Below are 10,942 nucleotides of genomic sequence, written 5' to 3' on the forward strand. Positions count from 1 at the left end.
GACTTAATCGTAATATGGGATTTCTGTTACAGATTACAATTTTGAGTAGTGAGAGTAATACTGTAAGGTAAATGATTACTTTGGAATAACAAGGAATCAGTGCAGGTTGAATTCTACTTAACAAATTTGTTATTTTGGCTTTACGGTATTTACGCGTTTTTAATAAAGGAACTGAAAAACTCGAAAACGTTGCATTTATGTATACTTAATACAATGTATAATGCATACAAAGTGAGCATTTCTATTTTTAGCTATCGACACTCAAGTCGTTTTTCATTTCAGGAGTCTTGTGAAACTTAAACGCCCCAGGCAACCTGAAAGCACCGCAGGGCCGGCACACCTCAGCGCGGTGATTGGTCCTTTCTGAGAAAGCCCCGCCCCCAGAGCTTTGAGAGGTGAAACAGTTCCACGTTGAGGCTCAAACTCCGGGCGGCATCCGCGTCCGCCGCTCTTTGTGTGTTTCCAGCCCGACGGTCCCCCAAACGGTGTTTGTTTGTTTTCCACACCGCGAGAATGACGTTCAGGGTTAAAAAGGTGAACTCCAGCGGGCTGGAGAACGGAAGCGCTCACCGAGACAGCGACATTTATTTCCCCTCATCAAAGTCGGACAGCTGCAGGACCGCAGATCCATCGAGCAAGTCCTCGGAGATTTACAACTACAAGACCCTGGCTTACTCTGGAGGGACCCTGCCGAGGAACTTTAAAAAAGTAATTAAAACTATTCATAATTTTAAATTTACTACTTCTGAGAACTTTGAAAACCAGACTCTATAATTAAATATTTTTCCCTGCCAATATATGAACTCGGTAATTGTTTATAATGGTGCCAATTGTTACAGATTAAATTTAGGAACATCAGTTGGAGGGTTGAGTGGTTATGTTCATCTGAGTAATATTTTAATTTATTGAATTAAAAAAAGTTATTGAGAGTAAAATGACACATTCAGACAGACAGTATAGAACACATCAGACCTGGATTAGGTAGAACATCACACCTTAGACACAAAATGCTTAGAAAGCCATGCCATCATCATATCACTTCATCTACACATATATATCTATCCCCTTCTTTGATCTAGTTGTTATGTCTTATACGTTTTATGTTGAATGCTCTTCCTGACACTACCTTGTGTGTTTACCGGGCTTGGGACATGCACATGAAGCAGGACACTGGTTCGGGGGAGACTTTTCTCTGATTGTCTCACCTCTTTATCTCAAACAAACAAACAAACCTCTCAGATCTGTGCAGAGTTTTCAAGCATGCATTAGTAGCAGATGGACAGCACCTATACAGTGCAGCTCGGTGGCTCACAAACCCACCAGTGTCCAGCAACACGAGCCAGAGCCCCTACAACACTGCATTGTGCAGAGCCAGTGACGGGGATCCTGTCAGGCCACCCCCAGTGAGTCTGTGTGGGTCTTTGGGAATAAATGCACTCATTCACGGCCGGTCCGGGACAATTCTGTAAGTGCATAGACATAAAGAAAGCAACAGTTTTACTAGGCGGCACAAAGCGGGCTTTCACTGCCACGCTGCTCGGAAACGATTGAGTTGTAGCAGAGGTGGATTGATTTGAGTGATTTTTGGTGGAGGACTCTGGACAAACACCTTTCTTATTGACACAGCCAGGTAGAGGGGCAGGGGGGAGCCTAGGTTTCCTTCAATGCTGTCATTGTAGTGCAGCGGTCGCCACACTGTCCTGTGTGTTTCTTTTAATAGCTTGCAGAGGACAAAATCCTCAGTTGGGTCAGTAGTTGAACCTCTCTGAAGCAGATGGTGTGAGACGAAGGCTGCAAGACCTTCTTCTTGCTCGCAGCCTTGTTTCTTCAAGGGTTGTTGGGGTTTTTTTTTGGTACAAACACACAGCTTGGGTGCGGGTTCAAGACCCGACAGGCTGGTCCACGCTCCGCTGGTGTGTCCGGGTAAAGTTTGAAGGAGGGGTGGGGGGTGTCCTCTCGTGAGTAATCTTGCCCAAATCTCACGTAGGCGTCTTGACACATTTTGTGTTTTCGTTTTCTCCTCGCAGGGCGGCGGGCCGCTGAAGTGGAAACCTGTGACGACGTCACCAGAACCGCAGAGGTAGCTGTCTGAATTGAAGTCATCCACTCACGGGGGAAGTCTCCCTCCATGCAGAGCGAGCGATTCACGTCCACCTGGGGATCTTTTGCGGTTTGCGTCTGACGTTCTCGGGGGGGTTATTGTGAATTCTGCCTCATCTTTATGAGAAATATTAGGCAGCTGAGCTCTCAGTTCTACAGACTGTATGTTTTCGTGACGTAAAAACGCCACTGAGCACAGAGGAAGTCCTGTGCAGCCTGCAGAGAGTCCCGCTTATGCAATTCAATATGGAAGCTCATGGAAGCTTTTTTCCTACAATACGACTATTGTAAGCCCACTGTGAAAAGGACAAATGCTAATGAGAATAAATCCCTTCATGAGTAGATTTCTTTTTATTTATTCTTTTTTGTTAAGTCTTACTCAGATTATCTTTTGAGCTTTCCCAGTGGTCTTTTCATTTTTATAATGTTGTTTTTAAGCCAAAATCAGTGTCGTTTTCGAGGACATAGTCTCTGCAGAGCGACAGGTGTTTATTAGAAATTCATCTCTTAGGGCGGGACTGGTGCGGAGTATGCCAACCCCCATTTCCCATCATCCATCTGTTTACACTTTCTCCCACTAGCTTATAGCTTCTCACAACCCCAACCTAACAGGACCTCTGCAACAAAAATGGAGATCAGTGTTTGGGCTTTTCTGGCTGAACAGTTTAGAGTCAGATTCCAGCTGAGACGAGGAAAACAAAGACAAGCGGAACATTAACCTGCGCATTTGTCTCACCGATACATTTGTCTGCAAGTAAATTAGTGGAATGGAGCAGAGCAGGGAGCCTGTGGCCCTTTGATTGTAGCTGTGCATCACAACTAAATGTTATTTTCAACATCTTTTTTTGTCTGCTCCTGTTTTACAACAACTTCAGGGAAAAAAAAACCTCAAAAACTGTTTATAATTTTCCTTTTATATAGATCTCCATCATGAAAGAAATTGGCACTTGAACATGTTAAAAACACCAAAGACCCAATTTTCATTCCAGTTTGTCTGTAAATGAGAAGATGGAACATGCAGATTCTTTTGTTTAATCTAGATTTTTGTTTTTAAGAGGATGGCACGGAAATAAAAAATGCATCTGATTATTCAAATGTCTCTCCTTTAAAGATCATCTGAATTAACTGTTATTTAATTTAGCTTTATAATTAAATCCCTACATCCTACTTGTTTTCATGTAAATCCAAGCAAACGAGTGCTAATTTGCAGCCATAGACTGGCTCATTTATCTGAGTTAATCCTGATTATTCAGTTGTTAATTAATCACTGTGTTTGTTTTTTTGTTTTTGGGAGTAAAATCTGCTTTTTTTCTGTTTTTCTTTAGGAAGGTGGTGGTTCTCGAGAAATCTGATGAGGAGACTTTCGGTTTTGAGATTCAGGTGAGAAAACAAAGGTTTTGGTTCTTTCTTGCATCCAGCTTTCCTGCTGGCTTGTTTTTGTTTTTGTGGAGCCGGAGGTTAGTCATCCATTCTTTCAGGTAAATCACATGACTCCGGCATGTAGGTATTTGTTGTTGGAGCCGTGTGGCTCACTCGCATCTAAGATCTCCTTCGCTCCTCCCAGCCAGGCTCACACGCATCTCCAACCTCTTTATTGCCCCGCGGCAGCAGCTTCAAGTGTGTGCCCCCTCATTCTGAGGCCATTCTTTAAATAGTTTTTCAGGAAGGCTTAAAGCATGTGAGCAAAACACAGATAATGCGATTCTTTGCTCTTTAGCTGAAGTTCCGATGAGGGGAGAACTTCCAGGGAAAGACGTACTATTCTATTTAGGGCTTCTTCTCCCACCCTTCCTGCTCGGCTGTGGAGGAAGTCAGGCTGCGAGAGGCGCGCTGAAACTTGGCAGTGACATCCACAGAGCCCTGCGCTTCCCCATCCTTTTCCTCTCTCGTTTTCTTATACGTTGAGCTGATGACCTGCCATGTAAATGCCACATTTCCCTTTCTGAACAAGATTTGCATGTTTGCCTTTCAGGCTGCAGAGAGGGAAGCCGGCAGCTGCAAACACAGGCAGATTCTAATCTTTAAAACAAAAGTTCCATCCGCTCTATCATCATACAAGCTTGATTTGGTCGATGCAGACTCGGTCTATCAGTGCTCTGAAAGTTCATGAAGTAAAGATTTTTTTTTTGTTTTGGCTTGAAGAAAGATTTCTTAGGAAAAAGCTTGTGGGTGACTAATAGGTGATTTTTGTAACCGTCTTCCTGCTCTGTGGTCTTTTGCTGGTGTCAGAAACGAAAAAAGAACATGTAGAAATGGGCGAAAGAGGCAAAAACACGTCTCCAGGACAGGTCTCTGCTTGCTGAGGAAGTTTTATTTTGTATAATCATACAATTTGTATTTTGGGTAATATTTGCTTTTAGAATGAAAGTTTCCACAATTCAGAGTTTTAAAACATGCTAATCTGAGAAAAAAAAATGAATTCTTTAATATGATTTTCATAGATTTAGAATTGCCAACTTCCTGTTGAGTTTTGTAGACGTGTGGCCATCAGTGTAGCAGAGTCACAGTAATGGAAACGTCAGCGTTCACCTCACAGCCGTTTTATCTCACACTTGTCCGTGTCACAGCTTCCTCCTATTCTTCTGTGGTTTTTTATGTTGCACATTGTTACCACATTATTTTAGCAGCCAAAAAAAAAAAAAAATTGAAATTGTGTTCCTAGACATCAGAATTGCAGAAGCCAGGCCTCTTTTGTTTAAACAGGATTGCTCTGTCTTGTTTTAGACTTACGGCCTCCACCATCAGGACCAAAACTCGGTGGAGATGTGCACGTTTGTGTGTAAGGTGCACGACAACAGCCCCGCCCAGCAAGCTGGACTTAAAGTTGGTGAGAAATCCTTTCCCCCCCCCTCTTTATTCCTGTCTTTTTAGGCTAAAATAACCCGGAAAAAGCCTAAAACCAACACGAAGGGTAGTGAGGATTTTGGCTGAGCCCTTCTCTTTGTGTCTACATCATATGTCAACAGAAGGACTCATGACTTTCAGCTTGTGGTTTAGCTGGTTAGAGGAGATAAAAATGTGACTGAGTCTATTTTTCCAGCTGACAAAAGACTTCGTGAGCAGAGACTTAGTAGATCTCTGCCCTGCCTCAGTCTATAATGACAGCCTCGTAAACAGACAGATTAATGTTTATCGCTCAAGGGCAAAGAATTATTTTTAAGCAAGTTTACTTATTTATAGTAAAGGAGCTGAAAATATGCAGACAGACAGACAGTGGAAGTCTACGTTTCTGTAAATGATCTGTGGTCTAAAGATGGTTTGGATAGTAGGTGAAAGCTAAAAACAAGAAGAGTGAAGGTGATGATCGTCTACTGTCTTATATCTCACCTGAGCGTGTCACATCAGTTTCACTTCCTCGATTCTCGGCATGCTACCTCTATTGTCCCTTCTTTGCAGCTGTAAACACAATGACTTTCTGTGCATCAAACCTGCTGACTCACTGCTTTTACTTTAAACACACTAAAGATTAGAACAAACATATGCTTTCATTAGGTGAAGGGAGGACTGAAACTCACGTTTTCGTTTCACACGTGTTGAGGTTTGATGTAAAATCTGGCTTCACTTGTCTGCGTCTTGATCCGCCAACCAAATTTCCTGAAGTGACAGACTAATTGGTTTACGATCTGTGTGTGTGTGTGGTTGTGTGTGCAGGAGACACCATTGCCAGCGTGAACGAGGCTTCGGTGGAAGGATTTCTTCACAAAGACATCGTTCAGCTCATCAGGGCGTGCGGCAACAGTCTTAGGTAAAGCAAAGCACCTTCTGGTTTTCTGACCTGCCCTCAATGTCAGTATATTTTTCAACTATGTATGTAAAACTATGTAAAATGGAATAGTGCTAAAGAAGGATTTAGTCTCAAAGGCCCACGGATGAAAATGTTTTTTTTTAACATTTTCTTGTAGCATTTTTCTTATGCTGGAGGACATATTTAAAGACAATAAAGCTTAAAATAGCATTTCTGAGTATTTATGTATTTAAATCATTGTGAATCAGGAGCAGATGGAAAAAAACGATTATAGTTGTGACACAGAAGCTACATTTAGCAGGCCAATAGCTCCATTTTGATACATCCACTTGTAGACGACTAGATCCAAAACTAGACCTAGTGGGAACCCTTTATGATAGACCAAAGGATGTCCCGAGTGAGACCTGAGGGACCAATACGTTTTTATCAGAGGCTATTCTTTGTAGAAATGCAGGCAGCGTTTCCCGTTGTTTCTGCTGAGAAGTTGACATCTTAAAAGGTTCCTTTTTTTTATATATGTGTGTGTAGAGGGAAGTGGACAGAAATGGGTTTTTAGCTTTCTTTAGTCTTAATGTTTAACTCCAAAAAAGCCAGGTTGAAAAGAACGGATGAAGTCAGCTAAGTTTTCAAAGCCCCGTCTTACAAAAGCTGAAGAAGATATTAAAGTTTAGAGCTTTTGGGGGGAGAAACCTGTGTTCATGTTTATTTTTTTTATAATAAGAAACCAGCTCCAGAAATTCCTCAAATTATGAATATTGCTAAAAATATAATTCGTTTTTGTTTATTAAAATTTGAAATACTTTTATGTCTAAAATGAACACTTTTTTAACCAAATTCATAAAACTTAATATGCAAAAAAAACAGTTTTTTTGGAATGTGAGAATCTATTTTAGAAAATACTTATTTTTTTATTTTGAAATTCCAGCTTTTTAAGTTTTATCTGAAATAAGTCTCAAATGTGATGTTTATACACTTATACCTCACACGTGTATCCTGATTTTCTACCTCCCTTAAAGACCCACTCCAATGAAAATTAGGTTTTTGGTGTTTTCAACATGTTCTTGTAGCATTTTTTTCATGACGGAGGACACATATATAAAATAATTTAGGATTAAAACTCAGTTTCTGAGTATTTATTTACCCAAATCGTGAAGATCAGAAACAGATAAAAAAAACAACAACACTGTTTATAAAAAGCTCAGGTTTGTGATTCAGCAACTACCATGGACAGGTCAAAGTCTCCTACCACCGCTCCATTTCGATGCATCCACTTGCAGACAAATGGATTCATTCACATCTTTATTTTCTTCGTCTGAGCTGGAGTCTGGCTCAAAATTGGAAAGCTCCGATGTTACTCGCCATTTTTTTGCTACGTTGTTAGCTTTAGCTTGTGAGGTGCTATTAAAAAATGATTGATTTAGGCTAAAAGTCATAATTATAATAAAAATAAATAATTATAATCAAAACACCACTGTGAACGATGTTGCAAGAGAAACAAAATATAGTTGAATAGGAACTGATGGCCTAAAAGCACCCTGCAGTCCCATCCAAGCATGCACACTGATGTGTAGAAAGCTGAAAAGGTCCTGTGTTTGTCATTTTGCTTAGTGGGAGTTTAATTTGAGCCGTCCCCCCCTCCACACCCTCTGTTTCTGCTTGTAAAAGACCAAAGTTACAATTAGTGCTGCTCAGCTGTCAGCTTCCAGAGCTGCTGCTGCATCGGAGCGCCAGCGCAGACTCTGCTTTTTTCCAGACTGAGATCATCAGATCATTTACACAACTTGAGTCCTCATAAACTCTCCAACTTCTTATTAGTTGTTCCTCCGCTGTGCTTCTTTAAGTGTCAGTGTGGAAACGAAGTGGGTTTCATAACTTTACCACTTGTGAACTGCTCCCACCACTGACGCATGAAAAAGCATTTTAACGCAGCGCAGCTTTTTTAGTTCTGCTTTCTGCTCTTGTAGCTTTTATAAGTGTTTCCTGTGAAGGTTAATAACTGTGCCTTTTTTTCCCGTTAAGGCTCGACACGGTTTACAGCGACTCCATCCGAAAAGCCGAGCTGGAGGCCCGCCTGCAGTATCTGAAGGTGAGTGTTCCACTTCATTTGTATTTTTTATAAATACTGATGTTTTCAAGTGACACACATTACACCATGTGAAATGGACACCATCACCCCCCCCCCCCACACACACACACACACCTGTCCTCCCCAGCAGCTCCACCTGTTGCACCACCAACCAACTCTCAACTTAAGCTGAATGTGAAGTGGCACAACCTTTGAGCAAGCTTTGCCCAGAAAAAAAAGAACAGCTGTTCTGCAGTAATCCACATAAACACAGCTGCATCTCTCAGACACTAATCCAGCTTTTTGAAAGATCAACCTGCTGCTGAACACACTGAAGCATCAGTCCACTATTATGCACAGGAACTTTGGATTCGGTGCTTTCAGACATCGTGACATATTTTTAAAAATTGATCGTTTTCAGAGGTTAAAAATATGTAACGCGTCACATTGTACGCAAAGTATGAACAAAAATAAATGCAGTTTATGTTGCTGACAGATATACTTTCCAGGGAAAACATTTAGATCTCAGTTTGACCTTCAGGTTGATGGTGTTTCTTGCAAAACGTCAAGGATCATAATCTTACAGAGTCTGTCAATCTGCAAAAAATAATCAAGTCATTTTCGAACAATGAAGCACATAATATTTCGAAGGAAAACACTTTTATTGGAACTGAGAATTCCAGACAAGTCAACCCTTGAAATAATCATTCATGAGGTAAAATACTGAGTCACTGCTGTCAGAACAATGTGGTTAATGTAATGATAAAGCTGCAGCTGGACAGAGATCCCCAACAAAAGTTTTCATAAAATTCAGAAAGATAATAAGTTTGAATCATTTCTTTTTCCATTGGTTCTTAAAGCTGATTGATCATATCCTCTATTTACTTGATGTCCAACTTTGTCTCTATTTGTTTGTCAAATGACTAAGTTTTCTATCTATAATCCATTTATGCATAACTTCCTTTTCTTTGCAGCAAACACTTCATGAGAAATGGGATGAATATCGCTCATTGGTGGTTCAGGAGCAGAGGCTTTTTCATGGTAAGCTATTTTATGAGAGATTTCAATTATTTCTGAATTTATTTTATTTTCGCAAAGATTTTGACTTGAATTCCTGTTCATTCCTACTATAAATACAGCTTTGTAGGAAATCTAGGCTATTATTAAAGACCCCACTCCGATGAAAATGGTGTTTTTGGTTTTATTAACGTGTTCTTGTAGCATTTTTCTGATGATGGGGGAAATATATAAAGAAATTAAGCTGTGTATTGCTCTATTTAAATCAGCACAAATCAGAAACTAATGAAGAAATGCCATTTGAAAAAGCTTGTAGTTCTTATGTAGAATGCAGCCCATCCATTCTGATGCATCCACTTGCAGACAAATGGATCCATTAACATCTTTGTTTTACTCGTCTGAGCTGACACCTGGCTCCAAATTGTACAGCTGGATGGCTCCAATATTAATAACATTTTTGTTGCACCGGTTATGTTACGTTGAAGATGTGAGGGGCTGTAAGCTAGAGGGGGGGGGCAAAAAAAGGCTTGGAGGGACCTACAACTCGGAGGCAAATTTCTAATGAACTCCTGCAGCCATGCAGAAACCATGTCCTAAAACGGTATATTCATATTTAAAAAAAACACAGGGAACGCTTTGAAAATAGATACAAGATGATTGGATTGTTACTGCAAAGAGTAAAAAGAAACTGCTTGGTCTATGCATGGTTTTGGTTAGTGTTTTTTTACAGATGCCTCACATGAATATGCAACAGAAATTAGAGTAGTGCGTCTTTTGTAGAGTTTCTCAGGCTGATTGTTTCTTTAGTCCTCACGCTGACCTTCGTCCCTGCAGGCATCGTGATGAGTGATGCTTCTGTGTACGAGTCCCTGGAGTCAGCAGGTGTGTACGGCAGCCTCGGCACTCCCAGTCCCGGGGTTCAGAGGGCCCTGCGAGGCACCGGCAGCACAAGCAGCAGCGCCAGCCTCCTCAGCGCCGCCACCGATGACGACCCCCTGTATCAAACGTGCCTCTATCAGTCAGATGGAAACATAGACTCTGAAAAAACAGGCAAGGAACAGCAACCCCCAAAGAGGCAGCAGCGTCTCCGACCGACCAGCGAATTCTTTTCGACAGCCAAGACCCACCTGACCCGCAGCGCCAGCACTCGCAGCTACGTGAAGGAGTCCTCCTCCTCCTCGGGGGACAAGCAGGGACCGCTGAGGAGGAAACCCAAACAGAAGAGCTTCCGCAGGCGCATCCTCAAATTTATCCCAGGCTTGAACCGACCGCTAGAGGAGGAGGAGAGCAAACTATGAGCGTCAGACATGCCTGTTTAGCAAAAAAACAAACCCAAGGACTTCCTAAAGCGCCAAAGACTTAAAACTAAAGTGTGATTAAGACGCCCCCAAAGAATAAGGATGGTAGACCAAAGTCTTTGCTTGAATGGGTCGATCAACAAACATTGGCTACAGTCAGTAGCTGTCAGTGTTTCCGACCTGTATATATATATATGTTTTGTTTATCTTGTTTCTAAGTTATTTATTTATTTTTACACGTTTTTGTTTATGTACAAAAGAAGGAGAAGGACATTGTGTTGGGTTGGTTTTTGTTTGTTTTGTTTTTTTTTGCCTACACACTTTTGGACCCCAGAATAAGACTGCAGTAACTGTGACTGAACAACATGTGATTTTGTAAGAGATCAGCTCATTCGTTGATTCAGGGCCTCCTTTATTTTTCCACCCAAGTCAACGGTTTCTAAAAATAAAAAAATGTGGCATTTGCACTTCGTTTTCCTTTTTTTGTGCAGAACTGAAATGTTATTTATTTCCAACATAATGTGACTTAGCGGGAAGTGGGGTTGAGTGAGTGTGAACATGTTATGCGGAGATATCCATCGGTTTTCATGTGATTTTTAAATATAGTCGATGTTTCTAGTTCCACGACTCCTTCACCGTGCAAAAATACTATAACCCGGGTCTTGGAGGCCAGTGTGTGGCTTTGGATGCTTTCAGGCGTTTTGTGGAGCGAGGTGA

At 41.2% G+C, this 10,942-nt stretch overlaps 1 protein-coding gene across 1 annotated transcript; it reads left to right on the forward strand.

Moving 5' to 3' along the window:
* The first annotated feature begins 387 nt into the window (after positions 1-387).
* On the forward strand, positions 388-10,692 carry tamalin (trafficking regulator and scaffold protein tamalin). Its single transcript, XM_004070883.5, has 8 exons — positions 388-708; positions 2,028-2,080; positions 3,426-3,480; positions 4,825-4,927; positions 5,752-5,845; positions 7,865-7,931; positions 8,885-8,951; positions 9,762-10,692. The coding sequence occupies exons 1-8, from the start codon at positions 514-516 to the stop codon at positions 10,223-10,225; spliced, it is 1,098 nt and encodes a 365-aa protein (XP_004070931.1). The 5' UTR covers positions 388-513; the 3' UTR covers positions 10,226-10,692.
* Positions 10,693-10,942: the final 250 nt, after the last annotated feature.

The sequence above is a fragment of the Oryzias latipes genome, chromosome 7 (genome assembly GCF_053564925.1).
Source record: "Oryzias latipes strain Hd-rR chromosome 7, Olatipes_Hd-rR_3.1".
Taxonomy (NCBI): domain Eukaryota; kingdom Metazoa; phylum Chordata; class Actinopteri; order Beloniformes; family Adrianichthyidae; genus Oryzias; species Oryzias latipes.

What these genes read in the sequence shown, in the direction of transcription:
- tamalin (XM_004070883.5), top strand. Translation starts at nt 514, where the DNA reads ATGACGTTCAGGGTTAAAAAGGTGAACTCCAGCGGGCTGGAGAACGGA. An exon ending in ACGTCACCAGAACCGCAGAG is followed by an intron (nt 2,081 to 3,425) that starts GTAGCTGTCTGA and finishes GTTTTTCTTTAG; the next exon opens with GAAGGTGGTGGTTCTCGAGA. An exon ending in GGAGCAGAGGCTTTTTCATG is followed by an intron (nt 8,952 to 9,761) that starts GTAAGCTATTTT and finishes TCGTCCCTGCAG; the next exon opens with GCATCGTGATGAGTGATGCT.